The 23,239-nt window shown below is 55.7% G+C and overlaps 2 protein-coding genes across 5 annotated transcripts in view; one reads left to right on the top strand and one right to left on the bottom strand.

The window, feature by feature from the left end:
- Positions 1 to 1,420: 1,420 nt before the first annotated feature.
- Positions 1,421 to 20,383, bottom strand: LPIN3 (lipin 3). The gene is given in 21 exon segments (XM_033003658.2): positions 1,421 to 2,386; positions 2,505 to 2,608; positions 2,711 to 2,822; positions 3,138 to 3,290; positions 4,274 to 4,360; positions 4,524 to 4,672; positions 4,908 to 5,037; positions 5,302 to 5,363; positions 5,838 to 5,930; positions 6,466 to 6,535; positions 6,724 to 6,817; positions 6,901 to 7,070; positions 7,191 to 7,290; positions 8,147 to 8,531; positions 8,533 to 8,577; positions 8,752 to 8,872; positions 9,318 to 9,425; positions 9,650 to 9,885; positions 10,632 to 10,727; positions 11,064 to 11,264; positions 20,091 to 20,383. Coding segments are annotated over 21 exon segments (2,676 nt in total). The 5' UTR covers positions 20,106 to 20,383; the 3' UTR covers positions 1,421 to 2,241.
- Positions 20,384 to 20,662: 279 nt separating this feature from the next.
- The window catches only part of ZHX3 (zinc fingers and homeoboxes 3), a 51,725-nt gene continuing 49,148 nt past the window's right edge, over positions 20,663 to 23,239 (top strand). The window contains exon 1 of one of the 4 annotated variants that reach the window (XM_042800789.1): positions 20,663 to 20,733. The gene's annotated coding sequence lies outside the window, so the exon portion shown is untranslated. The other 3 variants (XM_042800793.1, XM_042800788.1, XM_042800792.1) reach the window with 3 other exon arrangements.

The raw sequence follows: 23,239 nt of genomic DNA, 5'->3' as shown, positions 1-23,239 counted from the left end.
TGTGCAGCAGTGCGGGAGCACGGGTCTGTGTCCTCCTCACCTTCCTCTGAGCCTGCTGGGGTGCCGACAGCCCCAGGGACCTGCACAGACATGGAGCACCGGGGAGGGGGAAGCAGGGCACCTTTGAGAGGACCTTTCCTCAGCTCAGTCTGGGAATGAAAAAATTATTTACTCACCTTGACTCTAGTTTCCCCATCAACAGGCGGGCTGGAAAAGGTTGTACATGTTCCTCAGCAACTCCAGTCTTGTCCTACAGAGCAGGCGCCTGGACCACGCAGCTGTTGCACTCAAAACCCACCTCCCCCAGGAAGCCCAGCATGCGTGTCCTCCATTCTTCAGCCAACAGGGACTTCATTACCAGAAAGGATGAAGAAATCATTAAAGAGCCTCCATCTGACCAGCTCTGGCACTTTATAGCATCTGGCAAAACGTGCTCTTAGGCAGCAAAATTTTTTTTTTTTTTTTTTTCCTCCCAGCCCATGGAAGGAGTCTAAATCCAACCCTCGGCGCTTTGCAAAGGGCCAAGGGAGCCCTCACCCCACCAGAGCATCCTGCCCCAGCCCCCTCCCCATCCTCCCACAACAGGGAGAAAAAGGGCTGCAGCAACCAAAGAGAAAAATTAAGCCAAGGACCAGGCTCACCCCTTCCTAGGCCAGGGCTGGGTTAGAGAGCAGCTGAACAGCAACAGCTTCTTCCAGCCCAGAGGGGGCTAGGACACCAGCCCTAACAAAACTAGGACAAGGAAGAAGGAAGACCTTCCTAAAAATGGTGCTATGTTTGGACTATTCCTGACTAGTCACTTGAAGCTACAGCATGTATTTCAGTTCTCAGCTACTCATGATTCATGTTTAAAAAGTGAAAGGAACTTTGTACAAAATAGGGCATTTTTTTTTTTTTTGCTTGCAGAGAGGGAAGGAGATGGCGCCCAGGTGGTTGTCCTTGCATGGGCAGCTTTCCAAGGCAGTTGATAACTGATCCTGTTAAAAGGCTGTGTTTTATTGTTTTTAAAACCTTGTACATTTGTTCAGATTTTAAAGGCTGAAAAGGTGTTTGTACTGGAAAGGAAAAAAATAAAGTATTTCTTGCTGAGGTTTCCAGGATCAAAAGGACTTGTGTGGCTTTCAGAAAAGCAGAGCTAGTATTAAAGCTTGGAGATATATAGAGATGATTTACACTCACACAGAGTGGTCAGGACAGGAGAAGGTGGATGCCAGACTGGAAGAAGGAGCCTGGCAGTGCTCCTGCCCATTTTATTCTGTGTCGCTACAGCTGAGAGCTCCCAGCACAGGGGCACCAGGCTGGCTGAACACACAGCAGTGCTGGCAGCCACCTTTCAGAGAAGTCCCACACCCAGCCTGCGGCCAGGTTGTAGTCCCAGCTCAACCCTGCTTTAGGACAGCTGAGCTTTACTTGGGACACAGGAATAAGCTCCTGCCCTGGCGTGAGATTGTGGCAGGTTACTCATACAGGAGCAATTCACCCCCATCAACACACATAAAACCAGGGTTTTCTTCCTGTATTAAATCAATTTTGCAATATTATCTGAAGGTAGTAGGGAGAAAAAACACCCAAACAAACAAAAAAAACCAACTCCTTTTCTACTGCAGCTGCCCCACAGTCTGAGGAAGCTATAGGTCCTGCCTCTGTCTCCACCAAGACCAGAGCCCCTTAGCAGGGCACTTCACAGGATAAACCCAACGTGGAGCCTGGCTCTCCCTTCCATGCACAGGGCTAGAGCAGACAAGAGGCAGCCTAGATTAAGGCACTGTTTATTAATTATTGCTATTAAAGAACACTCAAAATCCCAACAGCTTCCATCCACTTTAACGAGTTGTCAAGCCAGAGGGCAGCTTCACTCCATCTGCTACCAAACTGCAGTTAGCTGGAATGTCTGGGAACACTGGTCATACTAGAGGTAGCAATAGCTATGCCAGAGGCTCATCAGTAAATAAGACAGTGACCCATCACCACCTTCAAAAAAGAGCCAGGCTTTAAAGGTATTAGGAACATTACGAAGAGACACAGCTTACCAGAAATTTAGTTTAGTAAACAGAGTTTTTTATAGAGCCAGAGCTCCCTCTTACCCCCTTTGGCCCCCAGAGAAGGGGTGTTTCTAGTGCTGAACATGACCCGTATTAGAAGTGCAAAATGCCTGAGCAGCAAACAGGGAGGAGGAGATGCATCTGGAGCATCCAGTCCTGGCAGGACAGACAGGAGGGCCCTGGGTCAGGTCTAATGGGGTCAGGAGAAGGCATCCAAGTCAACAGCAGGCAGTGGAGGTCTCCAATAGGCAAAGTGGCTGTACTCTGGACACACCAGAGCAATGCTCCCACTCTGTCCCAGGGGAGGGAAGATCAGTTCCACCAGCTCCGACAGCCGCTCGTACCTATGGGGTAAGAAAGAAGTCGCATTGGGGTTTTATTTGCTTTTCTACCCCCCGAGATGCTTCTCTGGGTTAAAGCCAGGCTAACCCAAAGGTGCTGAGGACCAAGCATGTTGCTTACGTTGACTTGTGGTTCTTTGTGAGCTCCTGGATCAGCTCTCCCTTGGGGTTGACCGTGAATATGCGGCTCTCCGGCAGGCCCACTTGCTTGTAAGCGTAGACGTCCTGCCCAAGGAAGGCCACCGAGGCATGAGAGCTGCAGGAAGGCACCACCACCAACCGCCTCAGCCTGAGCCCTCCCGCTCTCCCCCCAGGGCACCCACTCACATTGGCTCTGTTCCCAAAGGCTGCATAGAAGGGCAGCTTCGTGGCAAACAGGTTTCGGATGTCCATCAAGCAGGCGATCTTGAACACCTCTGGCTTCTTCTCAATCACTTCCCTACAGCACAAGACACATGCACAGAGAAGAGGTCAGAGTGGCATCAGCTGGCCAGGGCTGTGGGAAGCCAGGCTGTGCAGGGCTCAGAAGTGATTTGAAGGGGGGAGAGAGATTTTGTGCATCAGGAGCTTCACTGTGAAGCTCCAGGGGGGGCAGGCAGTTCCCCTTCTGCCTCCCATGAAAGGCATCCGGCACCAAGGAGGCCAGAAGCAGTTTAAGGTTGTGACATCCCTCAGCATCAAGCGGGGGAAGGGGGGTGCTGTCCCCAGGTCCCCCAGACGGTACAGGACTGGGGAGGTGGAGAGGACACAGTACCTATGGAAAGCAGAGAAAAGGCTGCTGGGGGCAAGCAGGATGGGGCCCTTAGGGAGGGCACAGCCTTGCTCGTTGACCCATTTGAGGTAGCCTTTAGTGATGTGTGCCATGCCAATTGCTCTGGCTGAGCAGTAGAGGAACTTGTAGCCATTCCTAGAGAGAGAACAGGGAATCCCTCTGAGCTGTTGTCCTGGAAAAGGTGCTTTGAGGTGGAAGAGGAAGAAGAGGGAGGATAAGGCTGAATACCTGGCCTAAGCCCAAACCCTGTTCATCCCTTCAGCAAGCAAGGTGGCTTCACACACAACTCACCCTGAGACTGAGGCTAAACCAGAACCCCCACTGCTGGGGGACCCCTGTATCACCCTCCAGGGCCTTCCCAGCAGCTGCACACCCATCCTGGCTGAAAAGTTCCTTTTGCTGCTCAGTACTCGTGCACCCAGGCAGGACCCCCGGGCTGGCACCTTTATCACACGGGGCTACCTGTGGCTTGTGGGGAGCTGGACACGGCCCCTGCAGACCCCCCCAGCAGCCAGCACAGCTGGATGGGCAGCTTGGGCACGGTGCTTTTGTGGGATCGGAGGTGGCAGGATGCAGCCGAGCTGCCAGCGAGGGCAGCACCAGCCCTGCACCCGCAGCCCCCCGGGGAGAGGGAGCCCCGTGTGTCCCCCCCACCCCGGGGCCAGGACGAGCCATCCGCGGGCCCACAGTGCCTCTTAGTGGCCACAGATGCCAGGGACGGAGCTGAAGGCCGGGCTCCGGGGGGACCCACCGACAGCTCCGTCAGGTGTGGGGACAGCATCGCACCCCGGGGGTGGGATGGGCCCCTGGGGGTGTGGGAAGCCGCAGCTGGGCACCCAGAGAGGCAACTGGCACCCAAATGCTGGGTGGACCCCCACAGCGACCAAAAAGGTGTTCAGGCTGCGCTTGTGGCCTCTCAGGTGTGATCTTGTGTGATCTCATCTCCTTCAGTGCCCAGCTACATCTCCCCAGCAAAGCCTCCACTGACACACTCCTCCTAGAAAATTAGGCTATTTTGGCCAGCATCAGCGAGTAAGGAGCACTGACTCTGACTCCCACTCAGCATCTCCTCCATCATCTTTCCACTTCCTCTTGGCCTCACTTGATCTGATACCTACAGGTGGATTTTGTGGAAGAGTTTAGCAATCCCATGATGAGTCCAGTCTTTTCCTAGATGTGGCAAGATGTGCCCCAGTGCATCCGACCTAGAAGGAAAGGGGACCAGGTGAGGCTAATCCAACCTGGTAGGCATCCACCCCCACCACAATGGGGTTTGTGGTTCCTCCTGGCTGCTTAGGTGAGCCTTGAAAGGACACTTTCCCCTAACGTGGGGGTGCAGGGATGCAGGGTGGGAGAAAGGCTCTTTACTTGGTGATGGTGCCATCGATGTCCGAGATCACCACCTTGTCATCCCAATTCCACAGGTAGATGGTGGCCTCGCAGCGGCACGTGCCCTGGTACTGAGTTGTCACGCTGAACGCCACCTCGTTGGGGCCATCCTGCAGGTTCAGCCTTCCCTGGGGCGGAGGGGGAACAAAAGTATCAATTCACACCAGTTCAAGGCTTGCCAGAGGCCAGACTGCCACCTGGCCAGACCAGAGACCCCAAACCTCTACAGGGTGGCCACCCAGGGTGAAATACTCAGATACCCTATAAGCACATGAGGTCAGGAGTAGAGAAATCCCTGATAAATGGGTGTCTCACCCCTATGCACATAAGCAGGCAGTGAAGGGGGAGGAGTAAAGTACATACGATTTGTTCAGAGGAGAGCCGCAGAGATTTCTTGTAGGTTGGCAGAGATTTCTGTGCAGGGGCATCTATTGCTAACATGTCCCCAGGGTGCGGGGGCTCATTGTCACTGGATGACCCCTCTTCTTTCTGCCTATACAAGGAAGGGAAGAGCATGTTGGCTTTACTCTGCAGACCACAGCTTTCCCCATGAGCACCAGGGCAGATCTGGAGGGGACCCAGGACAACCCACCCACTAGGAAGCAGCCATGCAGGAGCTTGGCTGGGTCAGCCAGAGCCTTAACAGAGCTTTCTGCCCTTGTACATCAGGAAGCCTTGGGAATAACTGGTCATTTAGGAGGAGGAGAGATCAGGAGCATGTAGACTCCTAAAGGCAACCTGTGAGGGAAGCACTCACCTCTGCTGAGTGGAGTCAGGCTGCAGCATCCTCACGTTGGCTTTCCCTGGCCTTGACTGCTGCTGCGGGCACAGAGGGGTGTCATTAACTCCAAGTGCCAAGGGCAGGAGCAGGGGCTGCTTTGCTTTACTGCCACTTGGAGCAGCAATACCAGAAGAGAGGTGGCAATGCATCACCCCCCCTCCCCGCTTCGCGAGCCCACTGCCCCATGGAAGAGGAACCACAACCTGGTGCTGCGGTAGGGCAGGGAGACCAGCAAGCACACGTGGTGCCTGGGCTGTGGCACGAGGGGCACGCGGCGAGAGGCCTCACCATGACAAGGTGCACCTTACTGCACTACCAAGCGGTGTTCTGCTGCTCAGGCATTAACAGACCCAAGGGGACAGCAGCAACTTTCAGAAGTCACCTGGCCAACAAGTCCCCCTGGCTGGTCCTCCTCAGCCTCAGGCCATCCCCAGGACCCTGCTGTTGCCAGCCACCAGAATGGTGCCTGTCACCTGGGGACACAGCTGTCACAGCCACTGCTGCCAACACACCTCCTCTGCTGTGAGCTCTCTCCTCCTCCAGGAGAACCACCACCTGCTGCCTTTCTTGGGCATCTTCTCCTTCACCAGTTGGTCAATGGTGCTCTGTCAACATGGCAGAACACGGGATGAAGTCAGTCCTCAGCCCAGGGAGGCTCAGCTGCCAACAGGCTAAGGAGACCCTAGTCCAAGTTTCCTTTGCAAAAATATTCACAGGATAAGATTTGTGACTCCTGCCACATCGTGAGCTGAGATGGTTTTGGGGTGAAGGGTACAATGACTTGTTTCCTTCATCATCTTGGGGGGGGGGTGGGGGGAAGGGATCTTGATGCCTCATGCAGTCCCAAATCCTCCAGACTGCCAGGGCCCCTGGTTCTGGCCAGCCTTGCACAGGTACAGTATCAAAATACAAGATTTTTGACAAGGAAATCTCTGCTCTCCAGGTGTCAGTGGTACCCATGTATCTAAAAGCCACCCTGAGGTCCCTCTGGGGTAAGGACAGACCTCAGGCTTTGTGGGCTGGAGTGATGCCCCAGACTGTCCGCAAAGCCCCAGATAGGCAGCTTGGGCCCTTGCAGCCCCACTGCCCTCTTCAAGGCCTGCTGAGAAGCATGGCCAGTAAATGTGTTGCGCTACTGACCTCAGGAATGTTCCTCTGGAAAGCCTGCAGGGACAGGATCATGGGAGCAGCCACTGCCCAGTTGTAATACCTGGAAGAATCAGGAGGGATGGGATCATTCTGAAGCATGACCAGACAATCCCCTCCCACAAACAGGGAATACTGCAATATAATCATTGTCTGGGTTGGAGTCACACTCCTACAGGAGTGTTTCTGTAGGGACAAAGGGGCCACACTGGTCATCTCAGGATGAAGTAACAGGAAGAACAGGCCACTCACTTCTTGTTGATCAGTATCACCAGGTTCGGGTCATCAATGAGTCCTGGATTCTCAGCAAACTGCTGGTAGGAGACCATGTGCTCCATGAACTTCTCTGGTGGGACAGAGGTTGTGTCATGCCACTGGTGTATGTAATGGATTTCAGGACAGCAGAATCCCCCCTCCCTTCCCACCTACCATGAGAGATCTGCCTGCTGCTCCCCAGGCCCCCGCACAGAGACAGGGCAACTGCAGGCATCAAATCAGAGTTGGAGTCCATGGGGCTGTCAGCGGGCAAGTTGAACGGCAGCTGGACACACAGAGGGTTGCTGGGGTCTGCCACAGGCTTTGAACTCTGCTCTGTGTCACTACCAGCAAGAGAAGAAACAGGAGCAACATCAGGCAATAGCTTTAGACATACCTCCATCCTTTGCTGTAAGGGAACTGCTCAAGGACGTCCAAGCTTGGCCAGCTGGGTCAACCCATACCTCCTGGGGAAATAGAGAGCCACCTGCTCTTCATCCAAGTTGGAGAGGTCTTCCAGATAAACATCACTGGGACCCAAGTGAGGGCTTCTTTTGATGGATCCTCAATGCACAGACAAAAAGGAGAGAGGTTAGCTGAACCACCTTTCCAACCATCTTGGCACCTATTGAGAAAGCTAACAGCATTTTCCTCTAGCATATTCATATATCATATAAGGAAGGCCTATCTTTTCCTTTTTGAAAAGCTACCTTAAATCGACATTAACAGGAGCACTTCAAGACACCTGCACTGGCATGAGACTGCTTGCCAAGAGGACACAAAAGACAGGCCAAAGTCCTGCCTATGTTCTACTATGACAATCTGAAGGTGCCATCTGAAGTTAACACCGTGCAAGATAACACTTTGTGATCTCTCTCTTTGTACAATAAGGAATCCCAAGCATCTCTTCTTCAGGGAAACAATTTTGTTCTGAATTTACGCTGGCTGGAAGAGTAAGGTTGGTTAGGACAGGTAACAACATAAAAGTCTGTAAATACACCATCAGGGAGACATATGCATGCTTTGGTCTGTGTGATTTTCCACCTGACTTTGTGTGCTCAGGATGAAGACACAAGTCAGGCCAGGTGCTGCCAGACATTTCAAGTTAAGGTATGGTCTACACTGCTGAGAAATCTTCTAAGCATGCAAAAGCAGAGGCATCCAAGGATGGACTTCAGGAAACTTATGGCAAGAAAGCCTTCCTGGGGAGCTGGGTGGTCTGAAAGGAAGAAAACCTGAGGAACTTCTCTTCAAAGCAAAGGAGCTGGTAGCACATGGGGAGGGAAAAGCAAACACATACACCTTGGCTACCCAGGGCAGTCATGAAGGAGTTACACTGAATGAACAATCCTGCCCCCATACAAGTCCAATACATCTGCAGGCTCAAATGTGCTTCCAGCAGCACCGGTCACCCACTCACCTTGTCTCCTCTGGCCTTCCAGCTGGGGCTTGGGGCCCTCTGAGCCCACCTGCCTCGGAGCAGCAGCTCCCTCAAAGGGCTCCACATCTGGCTGAACCTCTGGCACAACACTCCCACCTCCCTCCTGTGTCTCTTGTGGGGCTGAGGAGGCCTCCAACAAGCGCTCTGCCCCCATAGCACTGGCCATGTCCTTCAGCTTGGGGAGGCTGTTCTCACCCCAGGGTGTGGGTGTTGGCTCAACAACAGACACAGCAGAGGAACGAGGTATGCCCTGAGGTTCTGATGGGCTTGGATCTCCTCCCAGACCTTTGGAGGTGGCAACAAGATGGGTTGCCTCATCCACTGGGACCAGTGTCGCAGAGACAGCGGTTGCTGCAGTAGCAGTCGGTCTTTGTGGACTTGGCTGGTTCAACTCGTTCCAATTTATTCACCTCAAGGAAAGCAGAACAAAAGGTTTGAGGATGGGAAGTTGCCCCAAGCATCAGGCAGAAGATGCCTCAGAACTCCTCTGAGGGTGCCTGGCCACGGCCACCTCTACCTTCTGCAGGCCTTTCAGACATCCCCCTCCCATCAGCTGCAAATGGAGAACAAGAGCAGGGACTCACCTGAGGGAGCCTTCCCCAGCTCCACTGCATGTGGGATTCAGCCCCTAGAGCAAAACTCTCCTGCTGTCTGATCTCCAGCTCAGAGTCACTTTTGGGAGAAGATGGATGGCTCAGGATGGGGCTACAAGAAGAGAAGGGAATCTGGACCTCATTTACCCTACAGCCCCATGCTTTCCTAACACTGCAAGGACATTTAGGGCCAAGAACCCTGTAAGGTTGGTTTCCCATAGAGTCAGTTCTGCCCCATAAGACTACTGCTTTCAAATGAGCAAGTCCTATGGGAAGCAGAGGCCCAAGGAAGCAAAGTGCTATGCCACTGGCTGTCCAGAAGCAGCTCAGCAGCAGAGGCAGGACAGCCCTGTGCATGCAGGCTTCTTGCATCTGTGACCATGACCAGAAGCATCCCTGAGGGGCTCTGAGCTTTCAGCCAGCCACACCGTACCAGGACAGGAAACCCCTCCTTTCCTGGAGGCCCCCAAATCCCTTTTCTTTACCACCTCCCCAACAGAAGGCACACACCCTGCTCTCACCAAAGCTGAGCAGATCACCTTGGCTCTGCCTGTTACCTGTCCATGGAGGCCAGCTCCCCATCAGAGTAAGGGTGCATCTCTGGGGATTGCAACGACCCAGCTTCTTCTTCAGGGAGATCAGTGAAGGAGAAGTACACTGAATCACTGCAAAGAAGGAAAGATGTCAGTTATGCTACTCTCAGGCACCAGCCTCCCCACCTGGAAAGCTGGCAATACCCAACGTCACCATTTCCACTGGCTTTCTGCTCCACAGGAGGATGGGTTTCAACTCAAAACACCACACTGGTGGTTTCAGTGCTGCTGGGCATCACCAGGCAAACACAGAGCCTTGGCCCACCGGATCACCCTGCCCAGACCAAGCAGCTCACCTCGGGGCTGGCAGCTTGCACAGCTCCTCCACGGACACCTCGCTTTTGGGCTCCTCACAGCCTTCTAACTCGGAGTCCAACGCCTCCTTCCGCTTGGGCTTCCTCCTGCGTCGCCTCCTCTTGCGCGGGGTCACTTCAGCGCTGGAGGCCTCCTGCCCACGGGAGAGCTGAGCGGCATCCTCCGGGCTCTCTTCCCTGGGGATGGGGGACGTGCAGAGGCGGGAGGGGATGCTGCCCTACAACAGGGATGGGAAGAGCCCACCAGCTCCAGCACCCTCCTTTTCCAGCCTGACAGCTCATGGCTCTCGTCTGTGCAACATACGCCACCAAACCCTCAACTTGGGGGTGGTTTTGTGGCTAGGCCCAAAAGGAAAGATTTTGTCCATATGACATGAATAAACAGAAGCAGGGCTATCCAGCCACAAGCTGACTTCTTTAACGTGGGCAAGGAGAGGCAGGCAGGAGATGGCACCATGAGACCAGAATTACAAAGGCTACAGATTGGATTCAGCTCTAGAGCCCTCTCCCTGCTCTCAAACCCAGCCCAAGCTAGCAGCGACCACAAGTCAGTCTGGGAGAGAGCTGCCAAGATTTCTGAAAGCCACAACTAGTCTCATCCCGCTTCCCAGTGGAATGGGCAGCCTGCCACAGCATCTGGCTCACTCTCATCTCTGTCACAAGATCCCCCAAGAGGCCAAGCTCTGAGATATCTGCCTGGCTGGCCAGTAGCCATGCCCATTGATGGAGGCCAGTCTGGGATGCAGATATTCGGTCTAATGCTCCCTCAGGGTGCTCCAGTACTCAGATCATCCACACTGGTTGCAAGATCCTTCAAGTAGGAACCTTTCTGGCACACAAAGCAGAGGGGATAATGGAGCCACCCTAGGGAAGAGTCCAAACCTGGTCCTTCCACCTAAAGCCTGCACTTCCAGGTAGTCACGGGAGAACACAGACCAGCAGCACCTCTTTCTTCATCACCAACCTCATTCTCCTCTGATTCCTGGACGAAGAAGGCCTCTCCATTGTCACCCAGCTTCATGTGCAGGTCCACAGGCTCCCCATTGATTTCAATGTCAACCTGGCAAGGGGCAGAAGCAGCCTGTCCATCTGACCCCGCTCACCCATCAGCATACAGCAAGGCACTTCCCCAGGGAGGGAACAGGTTGGGGTTGCTCAGAGGGCTGACAGCCACCCAGCCTTTCAGGCGAGGGACCTCTCCCAATTTTTCTGGGAAGCACAGTCTTCTTTGGAAGACTATGGGTTTCATCCAGGTGCATCATCTCCAAAAAACCTTGGCAAGCACCCCTTTCAGCACGGCTCCCATTCCCCTCAAACATAAACCCACAGGTTTTGGAAGATCCTAGGTCTGAAGACACCAGAGAGGAAGCAAAGTCCCAGGGCAGGCGCCACTTACCACCTTCTCCTTGGAGCGCAGCACACCCAGCTTCCCGAAGCGCACGTGGAATGGGGAGCACTGGAAGGAGTTATCAGGCTGCCTCACCACGACGACATCGATGCAGCCTGTCAGGGTGGCGGGGTTCAGTCCCCGGTACAGCTCCTTCACCGTGACGAAGACGGTCTCAGCAAGCTGCCCCACGTAGTTCATTGTTTGAGACTGCAAGAGAGAGACAGGACTAGACTCAGGTGGGGAAGAAGGCTCCAACAGCTAAATGTAATGCGAGTTTACTCCAGGAGAGTAATTTTACAGCTGCAAACACAGCCCTATCATGGGGACAGATGAGCCTCTAGGGAAACTGAGGCAAACATATGAAGGGCCTTGATGGAGATTAGCCAGAGCCTCTGTGAGCACCAGTGAACAGCACAGAAGCCAGAGCACTAGTTACTGCATTCAGTTTGGAGGAGAGAGACCTTTACCATTGGGATGCACCACCACACTTGCCCCTTGGGAGGGCAAATACTACCTCACAACAACACTTTGCGATCAAGCTGCCGGCACCTTATTCAAACAAGAATTTGGTTGGCAGGAGACTTCCTGCCCTGCACTGTCCTTAAAACAAAAAAAAAAAAAAAGAAAACCTCTCAGATTGGAGATGTGGGAAGTCCGAGGAGCTGCTGCATACACCATGTGCTCACTTTGAACAGAATCCAAACCTAACATGTCCCACTCGGAGGGGAAGGCATCCCACCTAGGCATTGCCAAAGCAGCCAGACGTGGCCCTTGTTAAAGCCAGAACTCCCTGGTCTCCATGCATTGGCCCCTGCTGACATCATCCATCGTCCCAGGGAATCCCAGCAAAGAGGCTGTGCTGCCTGGAGGACACCCGCACAGCTCTGCAATGCCGTTTTCACAAGGCCCTGCTGCATTCTGAGGTTGCACAAGCTCCTGGTTTTCATTAGCAAGAAGGAAAGCCTTGCCTGCTTCCTGCTCATCTTCTTGCCCACTCACGTCCTCCAGCTGCTCGCTCCCCGAGCAGGGACAACTCCCCTCCGCCGTGCTGGAGAAGAGGCACGGCTGCAAAGGCGGAGATTCGTGTGGTCCACGCTGGGCTCGCAGCACAGCCGTGCCTCCAGCCACACGAGGTGGCATGCAGGCTCCAAACGGCTCCCATGCAGCCCACCGCTGGCAGCTGCCTCCTGGTCAACTCATTGAAATCCCTGGGTTATTTTCTTGCAGATCTGTGTTGGGTTGCTGGCTGTTGGTCTCAGCCTCAGGGCCGGAGGACCTCCTTGCTCCGTTTGCTCAGCACTCGGTGTCAGCAGGACAGCAGCATCAGCAGGACAATGCCCTTAGTGTCAGCACATCATGCCAGAGGCTGAGCCCAGCTTCCTGAGCTGCCAGCTCTGCACCCCACCTTGCCCCAAGAGGAGGGCAAGGACGCAAGGTGACCACTTCAGAAGGACCTTGGATGAACTAAAGGAAACCTCTTGTGCCAGCAGGATCCTCAGCCTAAGGCACAGCGTCCCTGCGGGCTCTCAGCACAATTCCCAGCGCATGCCCATCCCAAGGGGCGGCCGGTGAGAGTTGGTTCCTTACCCAAAGGGACGAGGACAAGCAGGTGCCACCTGATGAGCCCTCTGCCCCAGCAGGCACCCAGCCTCTCTGATCCGTGTTGCACAAGCTCAGCCCTGTCCCGTTCCCAGACATCCTTCCTGGAAGGCAGGCTGCGTGGGGAGACACGGTCCCCGCTCCATGTCCCGTCCCCCTGCCTCTCCCTGGCAGCCAGGAATAAGCCCAAAGCCCAGATCCTCCCCGGGGGGTTGGGGAATGGCAGGACAGTGCTAACCAGGCTCCCGAAGCTTCGGTGCCTCCATCAGCTCTGCTGCGAGCAGGGCCAGGGTCACGGGGCCACCCACCAACCTGCTGAGCCCAGCTTTCCTGGGCATCGCTGCCGCTGCGGGCAGCCCTCCAGCTGCCTTCCCCGCTGCGCTGCAGGGCCTGGCAGCAAAGAGGAGAGAGCTCCTCGCTGGATAGGAGGGGATTTTCAGAGAGGAGGAACAATCGGGCTGGCCCCAGTGCTCCCAGGGCTCCTGGCTGGGGTATCAAGACAGACCTGAAAAACAGCACAGGGAAAATAAACCTGCACAGCCCACAGGGTTTGGGAAGAGTCCCCAGGAACAGCCCCACGCTGAGTGGCACCTTCTCAGTAAACACAGGGTGCAAGGGCTTAATGCAGCGCTGCAGCCACCCAACAAAACACGCTGCCAAATGCCTTGCACCAGCACTACGTCCCCTCTGCAGAGCCAGCGCTCCTCCCTTGGAGTATCTCGTCCTGTTGCCTCAGTGGGCAGAGTGGGCAGCTGCCCCCTCCCCAGGCATCTGCCTGCACCTTGCTGGGGACCCCCTCAGCCCCAGAGATGGGGGCAGTGGGAGGAGGATGGCGCTGGTACAGTTTTCAGCTCAGGGAGTTTAACCCCCTGGGGGTTTCACCCAGGACAGCTGGGAGAAGTCAGGGAACAGAGGGGAAAGGCTCAGACTCCCCACAGCTCTCAGCCCCACTGTGGATGGAGCAAGACCAGTAAGGAGATGAAGAGTAAGTTACACTCTAGAGAGAAATTAATAGGTCGATAAGGCAGGAGAAAGGGTTTTCAAGCCATCCCAAGGACATCAAGCTGCATTCAGTAAATAAACCCTATATAGGAACGGGGCACGCCCACCCTTCAACCTCAGAAACTGGAGGATCACAGCCCTTCACCACACAACTCTAGCAGAGGGCAAAGGGGGCAACACAGCTCGCACCCACCTCTTCAGCTAAAAAGCCTTTCAAAATAAGCCAGATCTCTTGCTGACACCGGCCTGCTCTGCTCCTAGGTGGCGGCAAGCTGGGCCATCCCACCAGCAGCACACCTTTCCCACCCTGCACATGCACACTCCCCACCTGCCACAAAGTGCCCGGGACCTTCCCCATTACCTGGGCAGCTGCTGAACCTCAGCACCTCCTCAAGTTTGGGGCAACCAGCCCAGAAACCCCAGGAGCTGCTCTCTGCCAGCAGGAACACTCCGTCACCCTCAGCTCCTCCTCTCCCTACGCTTCCTTCCTCTCACCTGAGCAAGGGGAGGGCCCGTCTCCCCAACAGCACCCAGTCCCTGAGCTGAGCCTCCCGCTGAGCCTATGTGTGCTCCTGGGAGGGTGGGTGTGGGGAGGCAGCTGACACCCGCACGGAGCAGCTGAGTCTCGTTGCAACCAGCTCGATTGCTCCAGCAGCTCCCAGCAGAGCTGCCAGCTGCCTTGCACTGACTGAGACCCTTCCTCCCTCCTTCTTCAGCCCACCATCCCAAAAGGCCACTGCAGCCCAATCCACCAGGCTGGAATTCCTAAAAACTGTCCTTCTTTTATTTTCCAGGCTAGATCTCCCAGCGTTTAACCCCTCAGGACACAAACTATACAAAGCCCCAGCTCTCAGTATCCCAGGGGATCCTGAGCCCTCTGGAAGACGTGCTTGCAGAGGCTGAGTGTGCAGCTCTGCTGAGAGTTCTGCCCTTTAAAAACTGCCTTGCAATGGCTCATGCAGCCATGGATGGGCTGAGGACAGTCCAGAGGGGGAATTTTCTTGCTAGGGAGCCTATGCCAGAGATTATTCTTCATAGAGCTATAGGGATTGCTATAGGGTCATATGGACTAGGACCATGAAGGATGGGTAGAGCAATAATTGCTGTGTTGCTCGCTTAATTGCTCCTGGATGTAAGATTGGGTGCACCTTGGCCAGGTTCAGGCTGGGAAGAACGTGGAAGATGCTGGTGTGAGGTGCTTGTAGGGAGGAACAAGGCTTCACCAGAACTCAAGGTTTTGGGGGATTTTGAGGGATAATTTTAGCAGCCTCTCAATAACTGCAAACTTTGGAAGAGTGAATCTGGGTGAGTTTATTTCATTGTGCAACCTGGGACTGAAACACCGGGGCCTCTTGCCCAAGCTAGCCCATGTCCCTGGTCAAGCAGGGGAAGGCAGCGTTTCCTACCAGAGCAGCACCAGCTCACACACAGCTAATGTCACCCACCTTCCTGCAAAATCCTCCAAGGCTGCTGCAGTGCCATGGCATACACTGCAGGGAGCCTGGCCTGCCTGCTGCACCTACCCTCAGCACCCCTGGGCGCAGCCTTGGTGGCTCTACAGACCTGCCCCCTCAGAAGGGTGGCTTTCCACCCCCCTCCAGCCCCCCCTGCCCTTCCCCTGTGCTGCAAAGTCCCAGGGTATGGGTATCCTGCACACCCATTTCACCTCTTCACCTCCATCATTGTGGCTTTCTGCTTTTGGTGATTTTGTTGGGTGGGGTTTTTTTTGTTTTTTTTTTTTTTTTTGTTTGTTTGGTTGGTTTTTTTTTCCCCCACTGGCCTTAGGAAAGCTTTGGGACACAAAGAAGCACTGAGCATCATTTTACAGAGGCACCACCAGAGCCCAACAGTGAGGCCTTAACAAGACATGAAGGGAGGGAGTGGGTGGCCAAGCCCCAGGGGCTCCTCTGCCCTGCATTATCTCCAGTGGGATGAGAAAAGAGAGCATGAGTTGAAAGAAAAGCACAAAAAAGCGAAGACTTTAAGAAAACTGAGGCTCTCCAGAATCTCAATGGGCCTGACAGCAGTGGGGAAGTGACGCGCGAATAGCAGTATGCACTCAGGTGAGAAACTGGTGTGTGTGTGGGGGGGTGTCCCCCAAAAAAGTGCATTGGCTCCCACCAGACTATGACTCCCCAAGGGCAGGGAATGTGGCTAGTGTGGGCTCTGCCCCATGACCGCCCAGCCCGCTGTGCTGGTGATTGCCCAGCACCCTCTGTGCTGAGTTTTGGAGTGACGTGGGTCGAGTGGCTGCGGCTCCTGCTCCACACAAGAGCTGGTGGCACTTTGGGGACAGAGGCTCTTCTGCTGGTGTGCACACAGGGCTCTCCCACCCATCGCTCGTGGAGCTGACGTTGCGCCATGAGAGCAGGGAACTCCCAAAGCTGCAGGGTGGCTCTTTAGGACCTCCTTAGTCCCCAAGAAGGGTCCAAACCACCCAGATTGGTGACAGCTGATGGGTTAATGTCACAGCTCATTCCCAGGCAAGCCCTGTTACCTCCCTGTGCCATACTGGTAAGGTTAATGGCAGTAGGACGCACACAGATCCCCCTGTGCCTGTGAAGCACCAAATACAGCCCGGGCACGAGGTCCCAGACCCCACATGGGAACTTCCCTAAAGGCTGTGACAAACCAGCTAAGGAAGGAAGCTTGTTTTCCAGCATAGAGTATTTCTGAGAGCTCTACCCCTGGGTGAAATTGGACTGAAAGCAGCTATTGTGGGTGGCCAGGCATGGCTGCGGTCCCCGAGGAAGGCGGGCTGGCACCAGGCAGCCCCGGCTGCTGACCCCAGCAGGGCTCACGGGGAGCCCGGGGCGGGCGGCTGCCACCAAACCCCACAGCCCCCGAGCAGGTCACCAGGCACTCACACTCAGCAGGGAAGGAGCCCGCTGCAACCTCAGTCCAGACACCTCGGGATGTGACACCTCAAGTGCTGTGTCCTCGTCACGACACCTCAGACTAGTGCTCAGCGATGCCAGGGGAGTGGGTCTCACTCAGGGCAGTGGTTTACATACTGCAAACCCTGGGGCTGTAACACAAACCCCAGGGCTGGAACACAAAAGGACAAACCCGGGCTGCAGATGCCTGGTACTTGGTCAAAAATGCTGCAGAGGACATTTCAGCAGAGGACACCGTTTCTCCCTCAGCCAGCTGAATGCATCCTCAGGTGAGCATGGAAGAGGAAGGCAAAGCCAGGATGAGCGCGCAGGCAGCTCAGCCTTGCTGTGGCTCTGATCCCCGATTCCCTGGGCACAGGGGTGAACACTTGGTGCTTGGGCACCCTGCAGAAGTAGCTTCCTCCATCATCTACCTCCACTGGCTCCTTGCTCATATGGTTTTCCCCACTGGCCCTTACACCTGGCTCCCCATGCGCTGGGCTTTGCTCATCCCCCAGTGCCCCAGCAGCATGTCCAGCTGTGCCATGGCTGCACTTGGCAATATCCATTCCTCCCTCCATGCTACCCTGCAATCCAGCCCTGGGGCATTTTACTTACCTCTTCTTTCCTTCCTTCTCCTCCAAAAAGCTTAAAGTACTTTTAACTGCCATGGTATTTTTTTGCAAAGCCATACAATTATTCTTGGTTCCTGCCAGCTGCTTTTCATACCCCCTCTTGCTCCCCCCTCCTTTTTTTTCTGGAAGGTGAGCCCTGCAGATCCATCACTCCCTGGTCTTCTAGCCCTGAGCACCCCAATTTCTCTGTGCATCCTGCCCTCAGGAGCTGCTCCAACAGGGAGGGGTTTCTTTCCCCTTTTGGGAACTCCACAACCCACAGATGTTTGCAATGAGCCTTTGCAAAACAAGACGGGGTTTTTATTAGTCAACGGAGATGAAAAATTTTCAGCTCCATGCAGTTCCAAAGAGCTCACACCCGTGTCCATTTTGGTGGCATTCATCCTGCATCCCTGGTGCTCCCCCCCACCTCAGATCACAGCCTTCATCCCGCATGGGGCAGTGGCATGGCCAGCCATGCTCTGGCCCCCCGGTGCTGCCTTGCAGGCTCTGCCATGCTTCTGCCAGCCAGCAGTGCTGAAAACCACAATCCTGCCGTTTCCAGTGCCTCACCAGAAAAACTGTCCATCCACTTGGCAGCTGGGAGCACCCCAGGCACTCACTGCCTGGGAGACTCCTAAATTTTCCTCTGTCCCAGAAAAACAAATCGTGTCTTTAGTCGCAGGGTGGGAGAGGGGACAAGCTTGTTTTTCCCCCTCTGGATTTCGACAGCTGCTGCAGATGAGCCAGGACACAGCCAATTCTTCAGCTGCCTCTGAGGTGGAGGTTGATGGGGGTTTTGCCTCCTCCCTCAGTGGTCATATTATTTCTCTGGGATTTTCCAGTTGCTTAAGCTCATCTTTGAGCAGCCCAGCAGTCCCTCATGCTACTTCTCTTTGGATTCCTCCCCCCGCCTTGCTGCCTGCTTCTTCATGGGCCTGGGGTGAAACGCCTGGAGGAAGGACAGATGATCCAGCTGCAAGACCTGGGAAGCTGGCCAACCTGCTTGCCTCCGTGCTGGCTGAGACCTGACGCAGCTCAGCTCATCAGAGATGCTGCAGAGGCGCAAAAACTTTTCCTGGACAGGAGGGAAACTGAGTTGACAGAAAGGGTCTTGCTTTGCTATGCAGACAAGCGAAGCTGGGGCTGGGACAGGAGCAATCTTTCCAGCCGTGGGGCTCAGTGAGTACCTGGGGACACCAGTACGCCCGAGGGCTGGCAGCCCACCTTGCCAAGCCGCTTCCTGCAGCGCCCAAATCCTCTGCCCAGCCCCAGAGCCAAGGAGCCGCGTTCTGCCCCCTTCCCACACTGGAAGGATGCTCCGGGAGACAATTTCTGATGGCCCCTAGCCTGGCTCCTTTCTCCTTGGGTCTGCTCTGTCCTTTAACTTCACCAGGATCTCCCCTAAACCGGGGTTTCCTGAGACACCAGCAAAATCCAGCTGGCAGCCAGCCAGGCTGAGGCATGGCTGCAAAGGTGCCTTTTCCTGAACGCCGTGCGCTGAGCAGGGTGCTGCAAGTCCCAAATGTCAGGTGAGAGATGGTCAGAGCTGTCGAGTTGATTGGGCTGGGCGACCCAGACGCGAGGCTGACAGCTGTCAATCAGCCCAGCAGGTCCCAGTCATCCCCAGCTGAATCCCTCTGCTGTCACCCTCCAGGCAATCCCCACCTGAAGCTGGGATTGTGAAAGGGCTTTCCTGTTACCAGGCCCCTGCTCCCAGCAGAGAGAAGCAGCCTTTTAAGAGCAGGAGGAGCGCAGGGAAGGCTGGCAGAGCTCCCTGCCCCTCTCAGCTGGCTGGACAGGGGCTCCCATTTCCTTCCCTGGATCAACAAAGAGCACCAGAGGCTTGTGAAAGGGGTGATTCAGCAAAAGAGGATGAGAGGAGAAGCAGAAAGAGCAAGTCAGCACAGCTGGATGGGGTGAAAGTCCCATCCCATGAAAGCCATGGGAAGCAAGGCTCACGTGTCCTGCTCCCTCTGGGATGGGGACAATTCCTGGAGGTCCAGCCACTCCGAGGAGCCTGGAGTACAACAGGAAAACAGTGGTGTTGGATTATTTTTTTTTTCTTTCCCATTCCCAGCAAGATCAGGTCAGCCTGGCCTGGCATGTGATGGAGTGGGTGGGAAAGCCATTTTGCATGAAGAAGAGGAAATGCCATCCTCAGTTTCCAATCACAAGCACTGAAAAAGCTGAATTATGGCCACAGGACTGGTTGAAAACTATCCGTTCTGGCATATAAGCATGCTCTGCTGATTTGGCTCCTAGTTTCTGACCTGTTAAAAGTTCACATTTCTTCCGTAAACACAAAGGGTTCGAGCTTACTTAAAAAGAAAAACCAGAAGGCTGCAATTCCCACGCAGTCGTGTGGCTCCAAGAGCCAGGGCTTGCAGAGGAGCCCAGCCACGCTCCAAACCCAGGAGAGCCGACAGCCCTGAGCACCAAACGGTCCCAAAAAATGAAGTGTCTGAACTTGCGATGAGCCGAGAGCCCTTAGCTTCTTTTGTCCCAGCTGCTGATAATCCAGCCAGGACCCACGCTTTAAAGCCAACAGCTTTAGATCAGCGACATCATATTTACATCAATGTAACCGTGAGCAGAGTCCGACCATTAGCTCTGAATCCAGGAAAAGCAGGATGACGTGCGCATTCAGGCAGCTGGAAAATCTTTTATCTTTTGTCCAAAGCTGGTGTCTTATTTCAAGACAGACAACGTTTCCAAGCCACACTTTTTTTTTTTTACAAAAAAAAAAAAAAAAAAAAAAAGCTGGTGTTCTGTTTGATCCCCGACCTGCTCAATAAGCATGCTATCGTTAAATGCTGCCAAAGCCCTCGGGGTGCAGCGGCTGGCCACCCCACGAGCACCTCTGCAGCCTGGGGAGCTCTGCAGCCGCCCCCCCCCGACCCGCAGCAGCCCCCGTCCTGCACCCGGCGGCACGGACTCACCCCACGGGGGGCCATCGGCCGGGAGTGGGAAGGGGCCAGGTGCTCCCAGCCACCCGCGAATCGCCGTGGGCACAAGGCGCGGAGCTGCCCAAGGCCGGGTGGGTTTTCCTTGGCACCACCGGCTGAGCCTGCGCGGCACACGCGTGGCCCGTCACCCTTCCGGCAGCCCCACGGGCGCGCCGACAGCGGGTCACACGGCCCCCGCAGAGCCGGTTCAGCTCCCGAAGCCGGCAGGAGCTGGGGCACAGCGCTGCGCCGGGGCACCGGAGGGTTTGGGGAGCAGCACCCACGCATCCCCCCCCAACCCCACGAACACGCGGGTGCCGGGCGCACGCGCCCCCCCCACCGCGCCCGCTACCCGCCGCGCGCAAGCGCGCCGCCCCGCCCCGCTCCGGCTCCGCTGACGTCACCCCTTCACCCCGCCTCTTCCCGCCCTGGCGATGGAGCCTGGCTAATGCCGGTGTGTGTCGCGCCCGCCCGCCCCGCGCTCCCCCCCCCCGCCCCCCCCCCCCCCCCCGATGCCTGGGCTCGGCGGAGCCCGCCCGCCCGCCCGCCCGCCCCGCCCGCCCCGCGCTCGCCGCCGGGGCCGGGGCCTCCGCCGGACCGCGCCGAATCGCCACGGCGGCCCGGGGACCTGTCGCGGGTGAGTGCTGAGCGCCCGGCGCGGAGGGGCGGCTCCCTCGCCTCGCCGCCGCCGTCCCGCCCGCACCCGCTGCCCCCGGGGACCGCAGACACCCCCTACCCCCCCCCCCCCCACACACACACACAACCCGGGCAGGTGCGGGGGGCCGGGCCGCGGGCCCCCACTCGGGGGTCGGAACACGCGTGTCCTTCCGCCGCCGCCCCGGAGCGCCCAGCCCTGCCGCGGGCCGGGGAGCCGGCGGGCTGTGCTGCCCGTTGCGGCGAGCGGCTCGTCAGCAATTACGATTTAAATTAAAATAAATGGAATTAAAAATCAGCCGCCCGGCCCGCTCTGTGGGAGCTCCGCGTGAGTGCTTGGCTGCGCGGAGCTGCCCTGGACTCGGCTACCTCTCCCCTGGGACGGTCTGCGTTGTGCTCTTTTTTTTCTTTTTTTTTTTTTTTTTTTTCTTTAGTCTTTAGAGGGAGAAAAGTCTTTTTTTTCCAGCCCTCGCTGGCTCCTTGCTTCTGGAACTGAGGGGTGGCTGATCCCACTCGTGTAGCAGTTGGGGCTTAAGAGGGTTTGGTCACTGGTGGGGGGCATTTTGTGGCTCCCGGTGACGGGTTTAACGTGTCTGGCCTTGGGACAAACTGGGATGCGAGCAGGCGGCATCTCCATCTTCACACAGGTAGGAAAACGGTGCTGCTGTTAAGTGACATGCCCGAGGCCGCGTGGGAAATCTGTGGCAGAGCTGGGGCTAAACCCCAGGTCGCTCTCTCCCGATTTCCCACTCGGTGCTTTCCTCGCCTGCCTGGGGACAGTGGTTTAACCTCACAGCCTCGGGCTGCTGGGGTAAAGTCCTGCCTGGGTTGTGCCAGCTCCTGATCGGGGCTTCTGCGGTGGCAGCCGGCCCGGGGCCAGGTGCCAGCGGCCTGAGGCCTTTCCGCTCCGAGCGACGGATTTGGGGAGCGGGGACGTTTTGGAAAGGGGGGTGCGGGTCCAAGGTGGAGAGCGGGCATCGTGTTTGCTTGGATGGCTGGTGTGTCCGAGAAGTGACTACGCAGCTTGTGCTCGGGGCTTTAAACTCTGTCCCCTGGTTCGGGGCATGCTTAGTCTGTGCCCTCAAAACTCAAGCAATGAGGTTTTTCCAAGGGGTCCTTTTTCTATTCTGGTTACGAGATGGGAAACTTTTGGGGGAGAGGTAGGTGATGGGGGTGAGGTAGGTAATGTGTGTTGTTAGGCTGATGGATGTACCTGGAAAAAAAAAAAAAATACAAGCCCTTCTTGAGCCGTGTTTTCCCATTTCTGCTCCCCTCAGAGCAGGCTCTACTCTCACCCACTGTGGGGGGGTGGCTCTGGCCACGCAGGGGGGGTTTCGCTGCTCTTTTCCCTTCGCCTCCTGTCTGCCATCCCCAACCAAGGATTGCGGTGTCCTGGGGAACAATCCTCCACGGATAGGAAGCCAGAAGTTTACTTCATTATCTGGAACAGCTTATTTTAAACTAATTTCTCTTTAAGAGATGAGAAGGAGATTAAAAAAACCTCAGAAGATCAGAATAATTTTATTTACTGTAGAAGAAAACAGCAATTTAATGATAACTTCTATTAACTAGGTTGGTTCCATGACCTTGATGTATTTTACAATTTGGGATGCGTAGCCGAGAAGAGGGAGCAAACTGTTCCAGTCTGTTTATTGTTTTCCCTTAGTTCATCTCACTAACTCACAGAGTGCAAATGCCCACACAGTTTTGGAGCCCTGACCCACCTTTGGGGGTGGGAAAGAGGAGGCTGTTGGATTGCATTCTGCTTCAGATACAGCCTGATCTGTAGCTTGTGTTAATTATATTATAGATGGGTTGGGGTTTAGCATAGGTTTTTCTGATGGGGCTCAGCCTCTGCAATTCCTGCTACCGTAAGAAAGCCGTCGTAACTTGAAGCCCCAGAGTCACTCGTGGGAGCACATCTCTATCAATAAAACCCCTTGTTGCAAAGCCAAGCAAAACCAGCCCCGTGGGGGCTGCTGGCTGTGTTGGGGAGGTGCAGGGACGGGCGCAGGCAGTGCTGACAGCCTGGAACAGGGACACCTGAGGTAGGTGAGCTGGGCTGGGGGTGGGACCCGGCCGGGTTATCGCTGGGGACAGATTTAAACAGCAGCGTGGCTCTGGTTCTCCGTTGCGCGAATGTGTCCCCTCGCTTTGCAGGAAGGTTTTTCTTCTGTTGAGACCTCCTCTTCTTCCCCTCCAAAAATGTGGTGCCCATGTGTATGCGAGCTTTATCATCTGTCTCGGTTACTATGGTGTTACTATGTAAAAACAGCTCGTCTCGTAGCTCCTGGAATTATCTACAACTTGGGTTTACGGTCCAACCCGGGGATGCGGGTCTGCGTCCGTCCCTTGTCCAGCTTTCCCCCGTTTTTGTGGTGGGACGGGTCGGGAGCATCGTTTGCAGGGCCCGGTGGTGGCTCGGTGCCCTGGGAGCCCTCTCCGGGTTACCGGGCACGAGGAGCCCGCGGCTCCGTGCGAGGCTGTCG

Source organism: Tyto alba, unplaced genomic scaffold, assembly GCF_018691265.1.
Source record: "Tyto alba isolate M040663 unplaced genomic scaffold, T.alba_DEE_v4.0 Super-Scaffold_33, whole genome shotgun sequence".
Classification (NCBI taxonomy): Eukaryota; Metazoa; Chordata; class Aves; order Strigiformes; family Tytonidae; genus Tyto; species Tyto alba.
The sequence above is the reverse complement of the archived record's forward strand: the minus strand, read 5'-3'. Positions and strand labels throughout refer to the sequence as shown.